This window comes from Argiope bruennichi, chromosome X1 (assembly GCF_947563725.1).
Source record: "Argiope bruennichi chromosome X1, qqArgBrue1.1, whole genome shotgun sequence".
NCBI lineage: Eukaryota > Metazoa > Arthropoda > Arachnida > Araneae > Araneidae > Argiope > Argiope bruennichi.
The window spans coordinates 134,143,363-134,169,832 of record NC_079162.1 but is presented as its reverse complement, the minus strand read 5'-3'; the positions used below and the strand labels follow the sequence as shown (position 1 = coordinate 134,169,832).

At 33.4% G+C, this 26,470-nt stretch overlaps 1 protein-coding gene across 2 annotated transcripts in view; it reads left to right on the top strand.

Moving 5' to 3' along the window:
* LOC129959498 (uncharacterized) overlaps nt 1-24,552 on the top strand; it is an 87,084-nt gene extending 62,532 nt beyond the window's left edge. For both annotated transcript variants that reach the window (XM_056072349.1, XM_056072351.1), the window contains 6 exons: nt 5,805-7,244; nt 7,540-7,646; nt 7,725-7,816; nt 17,416-17,693; nt 17,775-17,929; nt 24,326-24,552. In XM_056072349.1, coding sequence (XP_055928324.1) covers nt 5,805-7,244; nt 7,540-7,646; nt 7,725-7,816; nt 17,416-17,693; nt 17,775-17,929; nt 24,326-24,508 — 2,255 coding nt within the window. In that variant the 3' untranslated portion in view covers nt 24,509-24,552. The remainder of the gene's footprint in view (nt 1-5,804; nt 7,245-7,539; nt 7,647-7,724; nt 7,817-17,415; nt 17,694-17,774; nt 17,930-24,325) is intronic.
* The last annotated feature ends 1,918 nt before the right edge of the window (nt 24,553-26,470 follow it).

The following is a 26,470-nucleotide window of genomic DNA, read 5'->3' as shown; positions in this document are numbered from 1 at the left end:
AATATTGATACCGCTGTTAATACTGTGACTGAAATCTTAATTGCCGCAGCTGATCTCTCGAAAAGTAAATGCTCAAACACTTTTAAAAAACAAAGGAAGGTCTGGTGGAATTCAGATTGCCACGAAGCACACAAAAAACAAAGGAAGGCTTGGTGTCGATTTCGCCGAAACCCAACAACTTCAAACCTAATAGAATATAAGCGAGCCAAAGCTAACTCGTGTCGAATACAAAGACGTAGCAAGCGAGAATCGTGGGAACGGTATGTCAATAGCATTAACTCTACAATATCAAGCAAAAAATTATGGGAAAGAGTAAAAAAAAAACATGTGGCATTTTCAAATCTAAAAGTATACGAATTCTTTATAATAATGGTGTTCCTGTTACATCTTTAAAAGACATCGCAAACTGCATTGCTTCCGAATTAGCACAAATTTCAAACAGTAAAAATTATTCGACTCCCTTTTCACACCATAAAACTACAGTTGAAAATCAAAAATTTAATTTCCGATCATCTTCATGTACACCCTACAACACAGATTTCAGTTTCTTTGAACTAAAGCGTTGTCTTTCGGAAATTCATAAATCGTCTCCCGGTCCAGATAATATCAGTTATCTTATGATACAGCACCTATCTAATACCTCCTTACATAACTTGCTATTTCTCTACAATAGAATTTGGCGTGAACACTCTTTCCCATCATCTTGGCAGGAGGCTATTGTTATACCTATTCTAAAAACTGGAAAAAAACCCTCAAATCCAAGTAATTACCGACCAATCGCTCTTACCAGCTGCTTATGCAAAATTCTTGAGAAGATGGTAAATAGACGTCTCATGAATTTTTTGGAAACAAATAAGATTTTAAGTCCCTTTCAAAGCGGGTTCAGACAGGGACGTTCGACATTAGATAACCTCCTCGCATTAGAAACAGAAATCAGAAACGCATTTATTCGCAGGCAGCATACAGTAGCAATCTTTTTTGACATAGAGAAGGCATACGATCGTGCCTGGCGTTTTGGTATCCTTCGTGATCTTTATGAATGCAATCTGCGAGGAAATTTACCAATATTTATCCATAATTTCTTAAAACTAAGAAAATTTAGAGTAAAAATCTGTGATCAATTGTCAGATTATTTTGTTCAAGAAGAGGGTGTACCCCAGGGGAGTGTTCTTAGAGTAACACTTTTCGCCCTAAGAATAAACGGCATTCTACACCAACTTCCACTCTCTGTGAAAGGCTTTCTTTATGTTGATGACCTGTACATATCTTGTACAGGAAATAATATTAATTTTATAGAACGACAACTGCAATTAGCTGTGAACAGAATTCAGGAATGGTCAACTTTTAATGGATTTACATTTTCTAAGGAAAAAACATCATGCATACACTTTTGTCGAAAACGCCGTCTCCATCCAGAACCTGAGATAAAATTGGATGGCAAAGTAATTAATGTCGTCAAAGAATTTAAATTTTTGGGAGTTATATTCGACAAAAAACTAACTTTTCGACCACACGTAATGCAATTACGCAAAAAGCTTGACAGAACCCTAAACATCATAAAAGTGCTTTCAAATACAACTTGGGGTGCTTCAAGAGAATGTTTGCTCCGCGTGTATAGAGCAGCTGTTCTCTCAAAAATTGATTATGGATGTGTGATATATGGATCGGCCAGACAAAGTGTGTTGAAGATACTTGACCCCATTCATCATTCTGCTTTGCGACTTTGTAGTGGAACATTCCGTACTTCACCTGTAGAAAGTCTATATGTTGAGTGTTCTGAGCCTTCTCTCGACTATAGACGCAAAATGCTTACTCTTCAATATTATTTTAAAATTTTATCTCTTTCCGAACATCCCTTTTTTAAATACAAACAAAGTCAGTTTATACTGCGCTTGCAAAATGCAACACCATTCATCATTCCTCCATTTTTCACTAGAGCAATAAATATTCAAAGAAATTTAAACTTGGATAATATACATATTACACCCAATTCAGAATATCTCAATCCATGGAGTTCGCATGAATTAAAATACTTAAATCCATTTAAAACTTTCGACAAGTCTAACACAGCTCCTTCAGTTTACCAGCAGCTTTTTGCACATCATCGAGAAATATACAAAAATTTCATTCCAGTGTACACAGATGGTTCAAAATGCTCTTCTCATACTTCATTTGCTTGCGTTTTTGTCAATTCCATAATCTCCTTCGAACTTCATCCATCATGTTCGGTTTTTACAGCAGAAATTTTTGCAATCCTTTATGCATTATCACAAATTTCTAATGGTCCCCCCGGCAATTATATTATTTATTCAGACTCGCTGAGTGTTTTGGAGTCCTTAACATCACTCCATCGCTTCAGTCATGTATTAACTTTTAAAATTCATGAATTGCACGATAGTCTTACATGTAAAGGCTATTCACTCCTATTTTGCTGGGTTCCCTCACATGTGGGTATACCGGGCAATGAATTGGCTGACGAGGCAGCGAAATCGGCTACCAGCCTTTTAAATGACCCTGTTCCTTTTAACGACATCAAGAGATACATAAAAACCATTCTAAATCTGGAATGGCAATCGGAATGGGACAGAAAAGAGGTAAATAAGCTTCACTCTATTAAGCATTCCATCGAATTTTGGCCCAGTTTACCTAGTAGAAAATTGGATACAATTATTACTCGCTTAAGAATTGGCCATACGAGACTTACACATAAACATTTGTTGTTGGGGGAGCCCGCCCCTCGATGTACAATATGCCAATGCCTTTTGACAGTCCGACACATTCTTATAGAGTGCCCACGTTTTAACTCTCAACGAGTTCAATGTTTTCATTCGCCTCCCCTTGTTTTAAAAGACATCCTTTACAAAGATCCTCATCCTCATCTTTTTACCTTTTTGAAAATGATAGGCTTCTTCTATTTTATATGAGTATTGTTCATTCTCTTTTAATGCTTCAAATCTTTACAACAGTTTATTCAAAACCTCTGTTCTAGAGAAGAAAAACCTTTTAAAATGTGACCATGTACCTTTTTAATTAACCATATGTATGCATTTACCTTATGATTGGCGCTGCATAATCAGAAATGGTTTTAGCGCCAGTAAACTGCATCAAACTCAAACTCTTTCATTTTATTTATTATTTTCAGCATTCTTCTAAAAGGCTTTATTTGTCGTTCGTTTCAAAAGAGCAATCATTAGCGGAAGTTCCATTCCATTATCAGAGACCTGGTGTGTCATTTTCACATTGGCATTGATTGACGATCTTGTGTCATTCTTTGTCAATGCGCCCAACCTCACATACAAAGATAACCCTCACTATATGACAGTCATTTTAATACCTGAACGCATTTAGCTCTAGTTAATGCGACTGAGTACAAATGCCACATCTTCTTTAATTGAATATTATTTTGTTTTAAATGTTATTCTGAAATGAACGAATAGCAACACATATTGCTACTTTGCCAGCCATTTTGAAATTTTATAGCAGAAAAGCTCTTACAAGTTATAAGTAATAAACGGCTTTAGATAGTCTGAAGTAAAGTTCTGCAATTTGGATCTTCTATTATTTCACACTGAAAAATCAAATAATTTTTTTTTTTAATTCTTGCAAATAATTTTATTTGTAAAATTAAGTACAAATTGAAATGGTAAATAAGTCTCTTCTTTGTATGAGTTTTTTTAGTAGAAGACATTTTGTACAAAATTGCATAGTTTCGTACCTAGGGCTACATAGCTTACATGAACCTAGGACCATGCACCTAGATACAACAGAAGCATTTTCTTTGATATTGCGTTATGCTATGTCTCGTTATGTTGCCAGGTATTAAAGATTTTGAAGATTTCTCAAGGAACAAAGGAAAAGCCTTAATTATCTAAACAATTTTGAAGTAATCAATTTTCTTTTATTGTTAAACGTTTTTTAAATGAAAGTGGTGTATATCTTGCTTAGAAACTTCCAATGATCTTGATTAATAAAAAATGTTTGCTATTATCATTTTTGCAATTCTTTTAAATAAACATGATAATTTATTAAAAAATATTTTTTTTATATTTTTAAGAGCAAAATTATAATTTTGTATAAGGTTTCAAACCTATTTTAATCAAAGTTTCAACCTTTATCCCACCGTTATACCGCGAATTCCTAATTTATTAATATTTTTCTTTAACTGCATATTCATAATTATGTATTTAGACATCTAGAAATCGTGATGGAATAAAGAGGTCAAAAACTATTGCAGATGATCTAACTTTCGCTATAGAACCAGTTTTGAAAGTCTGAGTGCCAGTTTGGACTGCAGCATGATAGTCTAGAATTTAATTGTACATATTCTAAACAATGCTTAGATGGTATTCTCTAAAAATGAGGAGATCCCTTGTTCAGTATCTTGTCGCTTCCTGGTTGTCGAAACCAGGGAGACGTAAATTTCGGTCAGATACTCCAGAAAAGAAAGAAATTGAAAAACAACATGCAATTAGAATGCCCCACCCCAGGAAAAAAAATTGGTGTTTCAGAATGAGGCATCTGAAGAATTATCAGACAATGTAGATTTTTCTGATTCCATTGAAAATTCAAATTCTACTCTAGCTTATATATGTGATACTACTGAAGAAAGAGGATTTTTGTATATTTTAGATAGCATCTCAAAGACACCATTTTACGCAACTTTCTTGAGCATTTTTGTGAACACCATATTACATATATATTACTAGAATATCTCCTCTCTTCCAATAAATATTAACGCACGAATGCCGTAATGTTTTGTTTTTTTCCTCTTACCAATATGGGTTGAGATTTCAGATTGGCAACGCTGTTTATCTTGCTCACCTCCCACCTTCCTACTTTTTGGTGAACACCTTTATACAGTACATTTCAGAATCATGTTTCTGATAAAGTATATATTTTTGGAATCAGCAATAAATTATATTTTTGGAAGTCGCGTGTGATATATCTGATTCGTCATGCCATTTACTATCACCGTATGTTTCATTGCAGTATAAGAATTCATTTTAAAACCATTTATGTGAGAACAAACAAAATTAGCGAAAAATCATTGTAGAGTAGGAAAAAGAGACTGTAGGAATTACTGATTGTCAGTCTTTTAATGTATCAATATTTTCTCGCAGGATTTGTCAGCCGTAAGAATGTACAGTAGTAATTTTTTAAACATATTTAATAAAAGTGTTTCTTCAAATTTCGCTCAAAATTTAATGAAATTATGAACAAGTTATTTATTTTACTTATTGTAGATAAATAGAATCCCCCTGGTCGATTTTGACCTCCGAAGTCATTGTGGATATTTTCAAATGTCCAGCAAATATTTGAAAACAAGAATAATAATCTAAAGGAAATTTTTTCGATTTAAATGGCTTAAAATACTTTAGAAACGTTAAATTCGACGTTTGCTTTTAAAAATCTATATAGCTTTGATGTTTTCCAAAAATTAAAGTCTCTTTTAATTCACTGCAATTTTTTCACTCTCTCCCTTACAGAAATACATAAATTAATTTTCAGTTTTTGTTAGAGACGAATAAATAAATAAAACACGATACGACAGAGACGAAACTGATTTGAATTTACAGTTCGAAATAAATGCTAAATTGGTTTAAAGATTTCTGATCATAGGATTATTGTATGGTACTCCTAACGAACAAAGTAAAAAAATAAACCTCAAAGATTTTTTTTTAAGAATCAATGAGCAAATGCTTTATGAAGATATCGTTTTGAAATACTGAACTCAAATACAGCAGTCTCTTACTGTTAGTATCTAAAATATATTCTTTAACTCGATCCTTTTTTTTTCTTTTCAGTTGCTGAGCCCTTTAGATGCAAAGGAATTTGCAAAGAGGAACATGCATGCAATGCAGTTTTAAAACAAATACGATGTGATAGTGGACTAGTCTGCTGTATAGATCCTTTCGAAGAAGTGGTAATCCCCAAAAAATTCAGTGGGGATGTTACAATTCATAATATCCCACGATTTGATTCTAAAGAAACCCAAGAAAACTCTAATGCTGTGAATCATTCGTTCGTTAATAATGGGAGTGAAGGAAATGCCTCAGATATTGCTTCACTGAAAGTCTTCAAGCTCCCATTTGATCATATTGCTTCAAGATCGCTAAATATCATAGAACATTGTCCTGGAATTTGTGTTCCGCATGACTTTAGTTTTTTATGTTATCACACATTATCCCTCAGCAATGTATGCCAAGCTGGAGCTATTTGTTGCGCACCGACACGCATTGCAAATAAGTATAATGCACGAAACAGCTATCAGTTAGGGACGAGTTTAAGCTCTCTTGTGAAGCGCTCTGTTCATTATCAATCTGAAACGACTTGTCCTGGGAAATGCGTGTATCTTTCACATGCACTTTCCTGTGACGAAATTTTGCCCAATCTTTCGTGCCCTTTGAACACTAAATGCTGTATACAACGTTCTACTGAAAGAGCTTTTCAGACTTCTACACCTGTAGAATGTACGGGGCAGTGTCTACCATTGAAAATGCGTGGCTACTGCTTCCCACCAAATGAATTGGTGCTGGGCCTAACATCTTGTTCACGAGGTACAACATGCTGTATGAGACGATCTCAAGGAAGCCATATACAAACTCCATCTGTAAATAGAATGCAATTTCCACATATTCCTAACAAAGTTCCCAACTCTGATGCTTCTCAAGTTGCTCTTGGACACCTAGCAGTTGATGAAGCTGGAAAGGTTTTTAAAATAGGCACAAATGGTCAAATATTCCCTCTTTCAACGCTAACTCAGCTTGACCATATGAGAACAAAGTTCACAAGGCTTACGGCCTATCCACGACTTGATGGTGATATAGTTATCTTCGCGGATCCAAACGGAGGTCTTTACCAACAGTTCTACCCTCGTCACTCACCTCTCGCAATTCATGGATCTAATTCTTCTTCGAAACGAAAACCAACTAAAGAATTTACCAAAGATTCAGATGAAAAAGTTTCAAAAGATAAAATAACGGCAAGTTTCGTAGAGCTTGATGATAGTAGTGCTTCTCCAATACTTGAGGCTAGTACTCCAACTATATTCGAAGACAAAACTTCGAGACCTCAATGTCCTGGTTCGTGCATGTCTTATTTCTTAAGATTCACTTGCTTTAGGGGATATGCAATCTATGACGGATTCACTTGTCCAGGAAAATTGGTATGTTGTGCTCGACTGAGAGACATCGAAGAACACGAAGAGCATTTGAAATCTTTGTCTCCTTATTTCAGTGAACCTTGTAAGTAGAATTATTTAATTAATTACTTTAATTTTTACGATACTTTTATGCATATGAGCAAAAGACACTGTGCTATAATTTTTTTTTTAAAAAAGAAGAATTAACTTTAAAGAATTAAAAAGGAGCAGTTTTTACAAGTTAATTGGTTTTACTTATTTTAGAAATCTGAAATATCTTAATTGTTGGTTGAATCAGCAAACAACCAATTTTAATGATATAAATTTAATAAACTATTTAAAATGTGTATTTGAAAAATAAAATTAACTGCTATCGTATAAGTGAACCTTTTTTTCAGCTTCTTCTCGTGCAAAGACTTTTCATCGATGTGGTATCAAAGGCAGACGAGATGCTCCTCGTATAATTGGTGGAAAAGAATCGCTGCCTGGAGAATGGTGCTGGCAGGTGATTATAACAATAATTTGTTTAGAACAATCTATTATGTCATTTATTTAATCATTACTTTTGATTTCTCATTTTCAGGTCGCAATTATAAATGTTCAAAATCAGTACATATGTGGTGGCGTTCTAATTGATAATTCGTGGGTGTTGACTGCTGCTCATTGCGTCTCTGAGTAAGAATATCCTACATTTATATCATGATTTTAACGAATTACTTGAAAAAATACTAGATTAGAATTTATGCCTGAACGGAAAAAAAAAACATTATTTGTGAAAGAAAATCTGTATGTAATAAAGAGCTCTTAGCCTCTCTATAATCAAATCCTGTAAGTTAATGAATTGATCTGAGAAGTATAATTTAATTAGAAGCATTGAAATGCAAATCCAACGCTATTCAATTCTCAATAAAACAGTATTAACCTTTTGCAATGGAAAAAATAGTTCGATGTATAATTATTCACCTCGTTTATTGCTCCAATAAATAAATATATTATTATTTGCTTTAAGTGGAATTTTCCCAAACAATTAATCTACATCTAATTACTCTGTAGGTATTTTGAACATAGTGCAATATTTTAAAACGATTGCAAATTAATTAAAAAAGATATCATTTTAGAAAGAAATTTCTTGAATTATTACTTGATTAGAGTGGGTTCAAAATATACACTGCTGGCAACAATACATATCTATACGCGAGATTTGTTGAACGCGTAGTACAAATTCAGGTATTATGGATCTGTATGTATGGATAATTTGGGCTTATAGATTGCTAATATTGCGTAATGACAAGCTATATATCTAATATATGTATTATATGTATGTAATGCTAGAAGAAGAAGAAAATCAAAGTGAGGTCAAGTGACATCGGTTGACATAATCGATTAACATTTGCCCGAAATTTTCCAAAAATTTCAAACACTTATTAATTGACATGAAACTGTTTAAGAACTTTATCTTGGTTCCTTCTTCATAATATCCGGTTGTTGTAAAAGTTTTGCTAAAATCTTAGTTTTATTCATTCATTTGCATCCTTCTCAAAATATCACTCTTCTTCGTTCATTTCTTGATTATATTTAGATAACAAAGAATTGGCATTCCATGATTTCTTGTTAAGTGTAAGCAGAGGGTTGTTTTCTACTAAATAACTACTGTTCTATACTTTTGCAATGGCATATTTTTCGTTATTGGTCATAAGATTCCAGATAAAATCGTTTACTTCCAACATTTACCTTTTAGGGCGTTCACTTCAACGATCAGTTTTACATGATGACATGGCTTATTTACTTTTACAGTTTTAGCTAGCTTTGTTAGATCGTAATTTCGCTGTATAAGAATATGCTACATACTCTGCATATTGCTAAAACTACGCATGACTGAAAATTCACGAATATTTTCAAGTACAGAATTCACCAGTATTTCTGGAAGAGAATATACTATATGACCAAAAGTATATGTGTACTTTCGAATTTATATATTTCTTTTTTCGAATTTATCCAGAAAGACAGGACAAACTGCCTTTGAATTTTGATGATGTAAAGACTATATTTAAATCAGCATTTTACAATATATACTCGGTCATAAAGACATTTAGGGGGAAATCAATGAAGAAGAAAAGGATTTAGAGACACCACTTTTCGATAATGCTTTAGAAACTTCATTAACAGTTTTTGCTTGCAGTACTATTATTAGAAATGCAATACTTTCGTGCATTTTGTAATAATAGTACTCATATTCGGGATGATATAAAGGTTTGTATTAAAAACCCCAAGTTTTTCCACATGTTTTTTTGTTTATAACAATCAGAATTTTTAACAGTACAAAACTTTCAGAATTTTTGAATATATATCTGTGTAGCATTGTATTAAGATTTAAAGCAAACGTTTCGAACATTCAAAGAAAAATGAACATTTGCAGTAAATAATTTTTAAATACACCTGTGCAAAATATGGCATATTTCTTCTTTTATAATTTCAAACTCAGATATATAATAAGATTTATGTAAACGTTCCTATTTGTTAGAGTTAAGATTCAGAAAAGATATCGGAATCGCAGCTAGTGATTTTCAGTTCCTGCATAAGAAAAACAAACTGATGAGAAATTTTCCACATATTGATATTTTCGAGACTTCAGTCTTTGAATACTTATATTGAATCATATAAAGGTTCAAAATATGCTAAATACTAATACATACTTGTAAATTAAGTACATCATTTAAATTGCAGCAAATTGAGCATCGTACATAACAAAATTTATCACGTTATTCACATTATTAGACACATATAGAATTTTAATATTGTATAAGTGGATGTATACGCAATGCAATTAAAAACTATCTGGATGCTTTTTTTATTCAGCAATTACAAATAAATTGAAATTACCATTCCAATACTTTTACTGTAGAGAGGGCCTCTAATCTATGAGGAAGACTATTCATTATTAGTTTATTTAGATGTTTCTGCCAGAATCGCGTGTCATTGCAGTAAAAGAAAATGGAAAGCCTTGTCCGTGTTACAAGGTGCTGTTAGATAACTCGAATTCAGCGTTTCAATTTACCTCACAAATGTTTTACGAGACACTGAACAAGTCAGTCAAATTCGCCAATATCTGTTGTTAATTTGTGAGAGTGCTTTAGAATACTCGTGAAATAAAGCGTAGTTTCCCATTCATTTATTGGTTTATACTGTTACAAACCCGTAATGTTGCTTCTATCACCGGAAAGACCGATTTACAATCATCTGTATTGGATGCTGCTCTGGGGCCGAGCCAGCAATCCCATAGCCTGGCGACAAACTTGACAACGAATTTCAATACGACTTCGTGTCAATAAAGTCGTCATTTGTCACCGAAGCCTTTTGACTGTGCGTCTCCATACATCCACTGCACGAGCCTGCTAACTTTATGGACTTACAGGCGGAAGTTATGTAACACTATTCACAGGGTACCCACCGGATGAGTTTCGTAACATTGATGTCAGAAGAGGCTTGACAAATTATAAAGTTAACAAAAATATTTTTTATTATTGTCAACTTCATAAATAATTGTGAGTTTTTATTTTGTGCTTTCAGATGATCAATTTATTCTAAGTTGAGATTTAAATCAACATTATCACTTTTGCGTCCTGTTTGTGTATTTTGTTTTTGAATCTTTTAAAAGAAATAAATAATGTTGTTGTTGTAAATTATAAATAAAGAGGAGATATGCCTGTTCACTGTCCTTATACACAATTGCTCATGTAAAATTTTCCCCTTTGGACCTTTTGAAACCCTACTTGTGTATTTCATTTGAAATCTTTTGAAAGAGAAAGATAATATTGTTGTTGTGACCTATAAATAAAAAGATCGGATTGTTAGCACAGTTGTACGTCAAAGATTTCCCCTTTTGACCTCTAAACTCTTAGGGTTGTAAAAAGCTCAGTTTTTACTTTACATTGTCTCAGTAATAAACATATGTTTTCAGTTATGCATTTGATCTGTCATGTAAAAATTTGAATCCTTTACGTTCATTTAAGATTTGAATTCTTGATCTTTATGACACCTGTTTGTTTGCACGAACATCTTGATAATGACTTCTTGGTAACTTGATAATGACTCTTACCTTGAGTTTTTAATCCACTTACCTTGAGTTTTTAATTGGTAATCTGTAATTAGATAGATAAAGTTCTGTCTAGCAATCTTTGATCCAATCAACTTTCCAATATTTTTGGTTGACCAATGAGATTCGACTTGATTTTGGATATTGGAGAAATGAAGGATTTTATAATTCTTGTACAGCTCTTAGGGGCATTTTTTTCACACGAAAGATTTTTAAATACAAGCGATTTTCCGATACTAAATAGATTTCTGTTACTCAAGATTTTCTGGACACACGAAAGAGAGATGGAGGAACTTTCATTGATAGATATGATTCTTACGAGGATGGATGATGGAGTCCTGCTTCATGGAGAGAGAACTTTTGTGTCTTAACCACCTAGATGAATGAGATAAGAAAGAAAATCAGTAAACTTCTTAAAGTTCATATACCTTCTGCTGTGTAGTTGCAAGCCCACCAATTTACCAGAAGATTGTGGGAAAACAAGAGAGCAATAAATACAATTATTAATGATCATGTATCATGATGTTAGAAGAGAAGACTCAGCCTCGAATGATGAATCTTTGCTCCGTCAATCTGCTTGTTTTGCCCAGTAAATTATACAGCGTTGTCATCTTTGGCCTCAACATCCAAAGCCTAAAGAAATCCTTCCAAGTGCTGTGAGCTCTAACTTGAAAAAAAAAAAGTTTTATTTTTAAAATTTTTTTCCCCTCATTTTACTCCATGGCAATCCTCTACAAGAAATGATCTTATAGAAACACTGGTCGCCAAATACAGGTTTTTTTTTTTTTTTTTTTTTTTTTTTTTTTTTTTACTGGGAACTTCAATGCAAACGATGGCACTTCAAAATCCTTGGTTTTGACTTCATTAAAGCTAAGTGTATCTAACAATTTTATATTTTTGCTAACCTAGGCCAAGCTTAAAATATGAACTGCATTTTATCTAATCTTATTTATTCTTATTTATGAATGCTTTACTTCAGTTTTCAGGGCATAACTCAGTCCATTTAAAACCTTTTTCTAAAACTTCGATAATGTTAATTATTATGTTAAAATAAAGTAGTTGCCAAGTTACTAAAAATACTCAGATATTTCTGTCAAATACTACAAGATAGGTATGAAAGGGTGGTTTTGTTTTGGCTATTGCATTTTGTAATTAAGTTAATTTTAGTGCTTTTTTTCATAAATATCTTATAGTTTATGTTTGATAATATTGTGTAACTACTTAAAAAGCTGTTTAGAGAATATCAATATTACTTTTCAGAAATTATCTTACATCATGAATGTTCAGGTATACAAATTTTCACAAGAACATTGTAATAACGGTATAGGAAATAAATATATTCCTTCTTATTATAGATATTTAACTTTTGATGGCCACATAAATAGCAATTTCTAAGACTCTATTTAATTAAAATTTTAAAGTAAGTGCTTTTATTTAAGAGATAATAGTTTTAGCTTACTATTAATGCGATCCCCCCGGGGGGCACCTCGAAATGAGGATGAGATGCTTCCGGCATGGTGGTTGGATCTCGCCATCCTGGAGGGTACACTAATAGGTGGGGGATCTGGCTCCTCCCATCGATGACGGGACATACTTCCCTCGGGGAGGGTTGTACCGTGGCCGGTGGCGGCCCTTAGGACTCAACCACAGTTCCCGCCAATGTTGTTGTTGCGGCGGTCCGGTCATTCAGTTTTATGGTTTAAATCCGTGTGCCTTCGGGTGGGTCGGAGAGTTAGATGGTTGACTTACTATTAATGCGAGGATTAAAAAATTTTCTTTTCATTATTTCTTTTTTTTTGTGGCCTTATTTAGAAATGAATACTGCGTGCGACGACCCTTATCAAAATTTGAATGTTTAGTTTATTCATCTGATGCTATATGAATGTGAGGATAATCAAGTGTGGTTATTTTTATTATATAAAAATTTTGTTATTAAAAATGTGTTTTATTTATTTAAACTTTTATTATGTCATTTTTTTTCATGAATATATGGGCACTTGTTTGAAGTCGCCTATAAAAAGAAGCATTGGTGGATTTGTATTGTTATTAGTTGAACACAACATACTGCAAAATTTTTAATAGACTAATTTTTTTGAAAAATGTAAATTTTTGATGTTTTTTACAACATTAGTTGTGCAATATTTGGTGAAGGCGATATCTCAAGCAAAAATGAGCAAGAATGTCGATCTGATTGCTTTGTTAGCCTACTTAAAGAAATCTATAGAAGAGTAACGAAAATATGCGATCAGGGCAAGAAAAAATAAAGAATAAAATTTAGAAAGAAAAGAAGAGATGAGAGTACATGTCTAGTGTGGTTAAGTCGGAAGAATTAAAGCTAATGCCAATAGATGCATATAAAAAATATAAGATGCCCAAGATATGAAAGGTATGATTGAAAAAGTAAAGGACGAAGTTCAAAGAAAGATGAGAAACTTCGAGATGAGAACTTCTGGTCTTCCCTTCAGAGAAAAACTTTCCCAGCAAGTTACTATACATTAATTATACGTTACTAATGCATTATAGATAAAACGCTTGATATCCAATGGATAGCCATTATAAACTAATTTTAAGATTCATTTCAAGGTTGTAAGGGTTTCAAACTGATTAACTGATTTTGTGGAAGCCAATCAATTTCCAGCTCCTCTGCAAGGATCAGTGGCAGAAAGAAATACCAGTTGATAAGTTGACGAACCTAATGACTATCGAGGAAGCTCTAGAATCACGATCTCTCTCGAAGAACCCATTTTAAGAGCTGCAACACCGTTTAAATGCCGAGAAAAATTCATAATGAAAGCAGATATTTAGCGAGAATGTCTTAATAACGACGGCTCCCTGGTCTTCATGTGAAATCCAAAAAGCGCAATTGGTTGAGCCAAATATTAAATCAAACTTGGAGACGAAAATAAATTCGACGGATGGGCAGTCTTGGCAAGCCAGTCTTCGAAAGGTCCTACAACAAACGATACGAGACTCTGAGATTCCTTATATCTTAAGGATAGTGTTCTATTCCTAAGCGGCTGAATGATTATGGAAGCTCTTGTCGATGGAAATTATTAAAAAAAATTTCAAGAAGTTCTGTGAGAGACTCATGACAGCTCAAGCGGAAGGTATTTTGAAATCATTAATACTTTTAATGAAAGCGATTTTATTCCCATCAACTTCTCTCCGAGTTCGAAAAGGACCAAAAGCAAGAACTAAAATTCATTTGCAGTGCTGTAACAGGGGTACACCGATCGAAAGAATGGCTTTAGATATTCTAAGGCATTTCCTTGCCATTTTAGAGGGCAAAATTTATGTCTTAGTATTGATGGACTATTTTACTAAGTGGCGCAAGCGATTCCCATTCCTGATCAGGAAGCCTCGACTGCAGCTGAAAAATTGATTCGAAACTTTGTTTCGTGTTATGGCGTTTTATATTACATTCGGATCAAGGAACCAATTTTAAATCCACACTTTTGACTGAGCTTCGAAAATTTTGGAAATTCTGAAAACTCGCAAGACAGAGAGAAAGAGAGCAAATCCTGATCTCGTTGACATGGTCGAGAGGTTTAATTGAACGATTTTAAATAATCTACTTTTACTTGGTTGAAACAATGAGATGGATTCTTGTGCACATTTTTCATTTTTTTTTCTCTTGCCCTATTGGAACGCGGACCATGAAGTGACTGGATGGACATTATCACAGATTTTTTTAATTTTTTTTCGAATCTTGTGATTTCCATGTGATATCTGCTTTGGACCATCGAGTAATACGTCTTTTTTACCGAACGAATGCATGAATAATTTAGAGGAACATTTGAAAAGCGTATGCATTTGCCAGAGAGCAAATTAAACTGTCCAGTAAACGAATACAAGTTGGTTACGATTCCAAAGTTTTATACACTATTTTAAAGAAGGTATTTAAGTCTGAATGCATAACACGAAACTGGAAGCTGCAACAGAATCGGAAAAGATCTTATACTATCGCAAGAAACAGAATGATATTGTTTACTGCTTTCAGAGGTGGCCCAACACCAAGTCATAGGTTATTAACATTTCGGTTCGTTTCATACCGAGCTACTTATTGTAGTTTTATCTATTAATACTGCCGGAATGTACAGTATTTGAAAAGGAGAGTGAACCTGTAATATCGTTTCCCTACTTTATTTATCTTATGATTAGTAAGAGATTTACAGAGATTATTAATAGATGTCAAGCCAATGTTCCTCCGACCTTAGCGGCTATTTTTCAACTTGTCAACAAATTTGAAAGCTTTGGAAAATACAAGAATTATAGCCTTTTCTCTAGAAGGAACCACGATCTGGATATTCTTCTTAAGAATTTCATATGATGTGATGGTCTGTCGGTAACCTATGGATACAAACGCGATGCGCTCAAACGAATCTCTCTCTTTGGAGTTATATTCATAGAAAGAGCTGTTTACTGTGGATACTCAGAGTTATTACGATTATTTACTTAGTGATCTACGGTATACTTTCTACAAACTTTATTCTTTTTGTACACATTGACTGCGTTTTTGTTACCAGTGTTTCATGTTTTCTGGTATTTTTATGGAATCAAGAGTTGTTTTCCATTATCTAGCTTACTGGACTATATTTATCGTGCATCCTCTAGACGATTTTCTTAACAAAATTCAAAGCATTTACTTTTAACTTTAATATAGTGATATACTGGCATATTGTCACGTATTCTGTAAGTTCGGAATAATTATGTAGAAAACTCTGTTTATTATATGCAAAAAAACATGTGGAAAATTTTTAAAAATTCTTTTATATCTAATGGAAAGTATGTACTCTTTTTGAAAATGGATGTAAGAATTATGTACAGCAAGCAAAACTATTGTTGGAATTTTTAAAGCACTCTCGGACTTCTGTGAAATGGTGGAGCCTAAATCCTTTAGTTTTTCATCCATTTCTGATCGGTGTTTTAAACGTCCTCGTAACCGAATCTGTACGGAAAAATGTAATTCCATTCTTCAGATTATTGCGATTGAAGGACAGTTTGTCCAGCCTTTTCGGAGAAATGAAAAAAGATTAAATACGAGAGTATCCAGAAAGTTTTGATCATATTTTATGTATATGTGTATAATTTCATGCTTTTACGAATATTTCGAATTTTTATATATAAGAAAAAAATTTCAGAAACATAGTGAGCAGTAAATTGTGAAATAAATTCACTCAAGAAACAAAATTTTCCAACGTTTCCTGAAAAATTCCTTAACTGCCAATGTAAAAAAAAAAAAAAAAAAAAAATGTTTATAGTAAATATATGCTTTGCTTAACCTTGATAAACATCAAATAGCCAAACTTATAATATAAAAAAATATTCGAACGATTTCAACAATTTCGTGGCTATGCATTTTCAGTCCTGAGTTTCTATCAACTCCGCGGAATCGAATCAAATGCCAATTCGTTCAATCAAGCTAACTGAATTATCCAAAGAAAGAACGGAAAGGAAAGAATCCAAAGGAAGAAAAATTAAATACGCGTCATATTTGTATAGAAGATATTTATGCTTTATTAAAATTAATAGTTTAAATTTCAAATTATTATTAATATTTCCTTTCTGATAACTCTCCAAAGTATTTCATTAACTTTGTTTACTAAAAACATAGTTTTTTTCCACATGGAATATCCAAGTGACTCAAAGCGTATTTTTTTTTATTATTGTTGCTGCTTTTTCATTCATTACATTAAATGAAAATAAATTTTATAAACAACAGTTTATAGTGCACAAAAAGGTTTTTTATTTTAAACTATTTATTTTTCAATTTATAATTTATTATTAAAAGTTGTATGCAATTTTGAAATCAGTTTTTCGCAATTTACTAACAATTGGCGCCACTATTAAAGAATTAAAATTTAATTAATTTTTTAACCATTCTGAAAATATTAAAATAATGTTTTTGCACCGAACATACTTAACTGTACAAAATTTCAAAATTGTAGCACACCAGGAAGTCGAAATAAAATCGATTACAAAATACCGTAACTTTCCGATAAAGTTCCATTTATAAACATAAACAAGTCAAGTTAGATAAAACAAGTCAAGTTAATAAAATTTTACAAAAAAAAAAAAAAAAAAAAATCTGAGATTTTTTTTCTTTGTCAAACTCTTAGTTTCATGCTTAGTATTTTCTGCGCATGCACTTTTCATCTGACATTAAAGGCCTTTTTTGCAGGCCTGTGAAGGACAATCAAGTTCTTTTTGTTCGAGCAGGTGTAACTGATTTGAAAAGTCTCGAAGATAATGAGAAAGGACAAACTGTTCGAGTTCTGTCATCATTCATTCACCATAACTTCAATAATGTCAATCTGGACAATAACATCGCTTTATTACGCCTGCAGAAACCGCTTGATTTTAATGATAATGTTTGTGTTATATGCTTACCAACAACTGGTCAAATGCCTCAAGGAAGCAAGAAATGTACAGTATCTGGCTATGGCTTTGTATCCAAAGGTATTTTATTCTGTTCATAAGTTTTATTTTTTGTTGATCTATCTAAGTCTGCCCTTTTATTTCTTTCGTTACTTCTTGCAGATGGTGACATGTCCTTGAAAATAAGAGAAGCCCAAGTACCAATTATAGATGATACGGAATGCATGAATAATGTTACCGAAGCTTTAACAAACCCATTTATTATTCCTGCTAACAGCTTCTGTGCTGGAGGCCAAGGTCAGCAAGATGCTTGTCAGGTAATTTGTATAGGATTATCGTTTGCTAAAACAGAACGAAAAATTATTGGCATATTTGAAACTTTTTTGGGAAAGATTATAGAGATGATAGTTAAAGAAAAAGATTTGATCTTGTTGTCAGATTTTTATATTGCATTACAATTAAGAAGTAAAAAGTAAAATATTCCAGAATAATTATGTATTTTATCTAATTTTATATGAAAAATATTGCATTGAATACAAAAACAAGACTACTTAATCCCAAAAATTAGTTTTTATCAGGTTTCTTCATATAAATTTAAATAGGTATTTAGTAATAAATTTGTTGTGAAACAATAACTCTTATTCTCATTTCATTTGCAGTTGAGACTAAGTAACATTTGACGCATTGTTTTATGGAATTAAAATATTATTTTTCTTGTCTCGAACTGTATTCTGATTTTGTTTCATTTGAAACGACAGCTTCTAAAAATTTGAATGTTGACTTCTCAAAGTTTCAGAAAACTTATGGAACCGAAATTTTTGTTCATATAAAGTACCACTTGAAATTTTAAATAAATCGCTTGTTGAAGTTCTAATAAATATTATCAATGTGGGGAAGGAATTAATTTACAGGTATGATTATTGAAGGAAAAAACTAGTCAAAATTTCAGGCAACACAAATGCAGAAAATTTTAAAGAATATTTTACGGAAGTCATTACAATATTTCTTCGAAAGAATGTATAGGGGATAAACTGTTTTACTTATATTTGCATTAAAATTTTATTTATATTTGCACTCTATGGAATAGTTCAATTTGATTCTTAATAATATTATCTAAAACCCGAGCAATGGGTGTATGATACGAGAAGTCCAACAACGGGTAACGATTTTTTTTTCATAAAAAAAGAGTAAATATCGTAGCTGAAGCGTACTCAAAAATAGCACTTGCAGAAATCAACAATGCACAAGTAAATAGCAAATTGTTAAAGGACAGCAACAGCACAGTTGCTTACCTTGCTATGTTCCGTCGGAGTAAAATCTCTCGTTTGGCCACCAAATCTATCTTCTTGATCTTTGGGGAAACTATAAACTTTATGCTTCGGCCCATTTTTGTAGTTTGAATTACCAAAAGGAAAAACGCATACATCCTGGTAAAATATAATCTATGCCTATATTTCCATATAAAATACGTCAGAAAAAGCACGTGCACCATCATCGAAAGTAGCCGTATGTGGCAAGGGAAGAATCGCAAGTCCATGATCTCAAGTCTGCTGAAAGATACACTTATGAGATCTCATTCCTAAAATCACGGCTCCCGCGTGCAATTGCGATAACATATCTAAGATCTCGTGTTAGGAGTCGTCTTTAATTGCTTTCCAACAGGGTATCCAACAGGTGCGGAAACTGAGTAGATTTGAGGATATTCAAGAAAAATGGGCACTCGAAAACGTCGCGGCAACATCGGTACCCAAAATTGTAGAAAAATGTTATACTGATGTTGCCCAATTCGAAAGATAAATTCAGACAGGTGACAGTAGGCATTAAGGAGGTGAAAAATTACCATAAAACATAAGATCGCAGGTGACATTTATACTTTCTCGCTGCTTTTATTTTCCCCGAACGCATGGAAAATTTACATACGAGGAGGCTTCTTCTTCTCGACTGCCTTGTTCCTAATCCTGGCTTTCATAGGGCCATTCTCCTCACCAGGCTCATTGATTTCCCGACTTCAGTTTTTGAGATTTTCACTGAATAAATGTTACCTGCGATCTTACGTTTTATGGTAATTTATCATCTCCTTAATACCTACTATCGCCTCTCTGAATTTATCTTTCGAATATGGCAACACCCTCTGCGAACATCGGTATTGATGTTGCCGCGATGTTTTCTGGCATCCATCTTAGTTTTTACTGAATATCTTTTAAACGCCTCAGTTTTCACACTAAATGCTTGTATCATATTAAAGAGTATAAAATTCTTCATTTTCATGCTTTTAGTTTTCTTCAAGTTTTAATATTTTTGCAGATAAGACTTCCAAACTACTTTTTCGTTTTCAGTCATTTTCGATCCCCTGTATCATCAAATAGTCATGCTGTCTAGCTTAAACAACACTCTTGAGAATGTGCTTTCACTTAAAAAAATGCTTTGAAGAAACATCATTGATTATTTCGTTACAATTACCAACAATTCTAGGTCCCCCTGTATTACTAAACGTCGTTTATTACTAAACCTACTAAACGTCGTTTTGGACCCTATGTTGTATAGTGAATTTTATCCTCTTGATGTCTACTGGTCTACTTTTATCTCTCTGAATATATATAGAGTGTTGCCGAATTCAACCGACAAATTCAGAGGGGTGATAGTAGGCATCAAGAGGATAAAGAATTACCATGCAACATGGGGTCCCAAACGCCGCTTAGGGGGTGAAAATCGCAAAAATATAAGGAGTCGGAGAACTTTTCGAAACTGTAAAAAATTAATAAAAAATATCAAATGGTGTTTCCACTGTGAATTTTTTTAAAATTGAAAGCACATTCTTAAAGACTGTATTTCATGTAAGTAACGTGCCGATTTGATGAACCAGGGGAGCGTCAATTATTGAAAACGAAAAAGCAGTTTAGAACCCTTATTTGCAAAAATATTAAAACTTTAAGAAAAATAAAAGCTTGAAAATATAGGGAATTTTATACTCTCTAATATGATATAAGTCTGTAGTGTGAAAACTGGGGAGGTTTTAAGATAATCAAAAAAAAAAAAAAAAACTGAAATGTTTGCCAGGAAACATCGCTGCAACATCGGTACCGTTGTTTATAGAGGGTGTTGCCAAATTCGAAAAGTGATAGTAGGCATAGTGCCGATTCAGATTCTGGTTCAATTTTGCCAAAATTTTCAATGCTTTTGAATATTTTTTTATTAAAAAGAAGAATCTACTTTCTTCCAGAAAATCTCTGTCATATTTTGATATGCATCGAATAGCAGTCGATGTAACAAGTAGCATACAGATTGCAACTTTGCAGTTGCTTTTAAAGTGTCTCAAAATTAAAAATTAAAAGTGCGATTACTGACGTCCAGGGAATATCCAAATTTTATACATCTAAATATGGAATCAACTCCTTATGAGAAAATGTTAAATATCTCCTGATGGTACATTAACCAAAATTTAAATGCCGAGTCATTCTTTCCACATGGTATTACGAAATTGAAAAAGGGTGTTGCTGTAGAACATTTCAAAATTTGTACAGTTTTATATATACAGGAAAATTCTCACGAACATTTTAGTTACAGCCCCTTTTAATATACCTTACTATCTTTAAAATGATATTTTTAGTTTTCATATACGATAATTGACAGCGGAATGAATCTGAGTGGCTTTCTTTCCCGCTACTGTGCATATGCATATTTTAAACTCATCCATTGCCACGGTCAAATGAAAAGAATTCATCAATATTTTGATGTTTCACAAACATAATTTCGTAATGCATGGAAATGCAGAGTTTCAAACAATTTCATAGAATTGAATGCATTCAATTATAGGAAAGAACAAGTCAAGACCAATTTTTTTAGTTTCCTTTTGGCGTCTTGGTTCAGCTTGTATATTTCAAATCAAAAATTACATGAGTAGTTTCTCTTTCTGTGTAAGAAGAGGACTATTTATATGAAAGTTTCACTTACTGAAGTTGGAAAGACTGCAATTTTATTTATTTTCTAAGAAAAAATTTTTTACTTCTCATTTGAACTAAACAAACAAAATGATGAAAGGTAAAAAAAAAAAAAAAAAATGAAATAAATTCATTATTAACTTTTAATAAAATTGCTCAAGGTTGTTTAAATTATGTCTAGTAAATTCTTACTTCTTCATTTCGTTTGCAGTTGTTGTCTATTTTTTTTTCATTAAGTCCAATGCATGTAATAAAATAGAACCCCTCAGGGACTCACCTTCTTTAGGTGAGTACGGGTGTCCCAATCCCGAGGTTCTCAGGGATCTATACTCCCTTTATGTTTACGCCGTCTTCGGACCTGAATTTAAATCAATGTCGTATGGGTGAAACCAAACGGGCTCCCTTCGGTGGGTAACAAATTACCTCCAACACCTCAACAGCAACAAATTTTCCTACTCTGTTTGTAATTAAAAGATCATCTGACACTAATGAAACATTTCATTCTGTTTCTCCATTTTTGGTAGAAAAGGCTATTACTAGTACTGTTGGTGAAGTCAAAAGCACTAAAAAGCTCAGATGCGCTGATTTACTGGGCGAAGTATGTTCTCGTAAGCAATCCGCACAGATTGTTAAAATGAAAGCACTTTCAAATATCCCGGTTACTGTTTCTCCCCAAGCATCTCTGAATTCCTCCAAAGGCGTCATTTCCTGTGGGGAGCTGTTCAATGTTCCGATTGAAGAAATCACTAAAGAATTATAAATACAGGGGGTGAGCCATGTACGTCGTATTTCTATACGGAGAGATGGCCAACTTCTGAACACTAAACATTTAATTTTGACGTTTACTTCCTCTAAATTGCCAGAACACATAAAAGCTGGTTATATGCACCTTGCTGTCAGACCTTATATTCCCAATCCATTACGTTGTTTCAAGTGCCAACGCTTCGGACATTTCAAATCTTCTTGCCGCTGGACTTTGTCTTGTGCCCGTTGTGCAGAAGTCGGTCAAGACAGTACTGATTGCATTGCTCAAGAGAAGTGTGTGAATTGCAAAGGGGTGCATACTTCTTTCTCTCGGAACTGTTTTGCCTGGAAGCAGGAAAAAGAAATCATTTCAATTAAATTAAAAAACCAAATATCTTATCAAGAAGCCCGAAAATTAATAAAATCTAAAACTTCTACCACTGGAAATGATTATGCTTCTGTCGTCAAAAAATTATCTACCATATCGACTCAATGGGATCTAAATGATCTAACTTCTGGCATTAGTTTGAAACAGCCCGACTCTGCACAAGTAGCATGCAGTTCAAATAATCTTCTAATATTTTCTCTACGCTCTGTTCCCCCAGTTTGTGAAGTCGTTTCTGCTTCATCTGCTTCAACTGGTTTTAAACTTGTTACGCACACGAAAAAGTTGAAAAAGGTTTCTCCTGTTAAAACAAAAAATGTTACCAAGGCTGAAAAAATTTCAAAATTTTATATCGCATCGCCTAGTGAAAATCCCCAAACAGCTACTTCACAAAATACTCCAGATACTTCTATTCAAACCAAATTGCTTCCTTCGGTTGACGCTGTTATTCCTTCAAAAGAAACAAAAGTGAAAAAATCTTGGGAATCTGATGCTGATACCGAGATGAGCTCCACCTCTGTGTCAGATAGTGACAAATTAGAATATAACATGTCTGAGGACTTGGAGGACTCCCCAGAAGTGATTAATTCTCCACCTCCTTACAAACCCAAAAGAGAAAAAAGAAAGTATATTATTTCGACAAAATACAAAAATATTAAAAATATTTAGCACTTTACTTAATTTTTTTTCTTTAACATTGTCATTTGTTACCCTGAGTTTTCTTTTGGTTTTTATCGCGTAACATAATTTCGTATGTTTTTAATTGTACATAGTGTACTTATACAATATTTAATACTTTAATCTATTTACTTTACATCTGTTGCTCTAATTTTAGATGTTTTAGATTTAATGTTTTAGACGTATTTTGCATCTACAGTTTTGCAATGCGAAAAAAGGATTAACTGTATTTTACCAATTATAAATTGTATCATGAAAAATTTCGATGTTTTTAGAATTTTAACACCTTTTATACAACATCAACATATATTTGAAAACCACGAACTTGTTTATCAACCATACGTTTGGCGCAATATAGCAAAGAGTGGTTCTTGCGCTAATAAAACCAACCAACCAACCAGCAATAAAATAGAAAGACAGTATGAAACAGAATTCAATATGTCATTTGAAATTTTTAGAAAAAAGCAGAGCTTAAAAAAATCATAATTTTAGTATAAATTGATGTCTTTCATTCGTTTGTTTGATATAATGAAAGAGTTTTGAATAACGCATTAATGGTACGTTTGTTTTAAAACAACTTTTCAGAAGGTATTAAATCGTTGTGGAAAAATATGTAGAAACTCAGGATATGTGAAAATGAAATAATTCTGACCACATTCACTGTCACATGTATTAAAGATTTCTGTCTCAGATGAATAGAATAGATGAACACCAATAAAATATGCTACAATCAAGTTTTATCATGAGTTAAGAAATCAAGAATTTGGCTAAATATCCTTGACCAAGTGACTGTAGATTTATTACTAAGAAAGGTGATAATTATAATTTTCAGTTTCAGAATTTGTTGATAAGAAAAAAAAAAGCCGTTTCAAAAGCAGGATGATAAAAACTGGAAAAATTCCAGATATTTTAAGCCGTTGACTTGAATAAAATCATAACTTTAATTCACATTTCTTTTTTACTTTCAGGGAGATGCTGGAGGTCCTCTTGCTTGTGAGATCGGTGGCTATCATGAGCTAGTTGGTCTAGTTTCCTGGGGCCTTGGATGTGGCAGAACTGACATACCAAGTATTTATATAAAAGTTCCTGCCTTTATGGGCTGGATCAATCAAATTATCAGCTCTAGTTCATTTTTAATGTCGTTAACTTGAATGTTCATAAAATCTGCATATTGCCTGGAAATGTTGTTAATGTATCCGAAAATTTAAGTGAAATAAATTATTTTGTGTGTTCTAAAATTTTTGATACTTTTATTTAGTTTTTTGTTTATTCTCTCTCTAAGTGAAGAGATATGAATATAATTCAAATGGTCATCTCGACAACTGGTTTCAAAGAGAATTTGTGTTTTGTGCTTTAATTTGACTAAGTTTTGCTTTATTTGCTATATCTTGATTAAAGAAAATGATCAATAATTCAATGATATTTGATTTATCTGATAGATAATAAGTACATTCATCGGACAATCAGATAAATGCATCAATGAAAATTTTTTATTTGGAATCAAAATTTTTCATAATTTATTTTGTCATTTACCAAGAAAAATCATTCGATGATTTTTTTTGGAAATACAAGGGGTGCTCAAATGAAAAGGTACGAAACGATACTGTGGGTATAAATGAAAACTTTATTCAAAGTATACACCATAGGCCTAAGCGCATGATCCCATTGATTATAGAGCCTACGGATTCCTTGTTCGCAGAATTCATGTGGTCGTGACGAGATTCAGTCCTTCACAACGTCTCTGAGTTCTCCGTCCAAGATCCGTTACTTGTTGAATTCCTCGAGGACAGAAGAACCATTAACTCCGATGTGCACTATGAGACAGTCCGAAGACTACGCATGTCCATTAAGAACAAAACACCGGGGCAATTCACCAAGGGCGTGGTTCTGTTTCATGATAACGCTAGTCCACACGTCTTCAGAGTCACACACGTGGAACTAGCCAAGTTCACGTGGGAGCAGCTGGACCATCCGCCGTACAGTCCGGACACGTCGCTAAAGCCTTTATTTATACCCACAGTATCGTTTCGTACCTTTTCATTTGAACACCCATTGTAAAAAGTATTTTCACCTCTGGAGATTTTTATATGAAAACTAGGTAGATACAGATTGCTGAGAAATCCTAAAGTCTTCAGAATACAATATAGCTCTTGTGTTTAGCTATAATTCTCTACACTATCCCTAGAACAAATAAGTTGTGAAATATTATATGACATTAAACAATATTCGCGATAATGTATAATGTTGTTGAACATTAAATAATATTGTGGCGAAAATTGCTCTTTCCGACCAAGCGCCGATGGCTCAGTCGGCTGAACGACGCAGCTCATAGCGGGGCGGAAGGTTGCGGGTTCGAATACAAGCGAGATGAACTGTGAAAAATTGGTTTTTAATTTCAATTTGCTTCATGTCAAATTTATGTTAATTATTCTAATGTTATTTATGTAAATTCCTAATTTTCTGCGGGCCTTCAAATTCTAGAAGTTTCTTGAACTGTATATAAGTAGTTTCCCAATTGGTTAGATTGGTATTAAACTCTTCAATTGATCTTGAGTGTGTTCATTTCTATTGGAGTTACTACATTCACTTCATCTACGTGACAGTTTGGTGGAGGCGCCGGGTACGAGAACGGAAGAATTACGCCAAAGCCGACGTATTCAAGGACTCGATCCTGAATTTGGTCTCCTACCGGAGGAGGAAGGAGGAGAAGCCGATCAGAAATTCTCAGCTGGGGCCAGTTCTGCTCCGAGCAACATTGCACCAGTTCCAGTTTTGACCTACCAGCTCCCCAGAAGCCCCTGTATTTTCTCTGGAGGCAACCAGGAAGACGCTAACCGGTGGCTCAAGGATTTTGATAGAATAGCGAACTACAATCGCTGGGATGACCAAAGGTGCTTAGCGAACGTCATCTTTTACCTCGCCGGAACAGCCCGACAATGGTTCGATAACAACGAAGACACTTTCACTGACTGTACTGTTTTTCGGAGTTCGCTGAGAAACACATTTTGTCGTGTGGTTGATATAAAGCGCCGGGCTGAAAGCCAGCTACTCACCCGTGCGCAGCGAATTGGTGAGTCATCTGAATCTTACATTCAAGATGTTCTTTCTCTTTG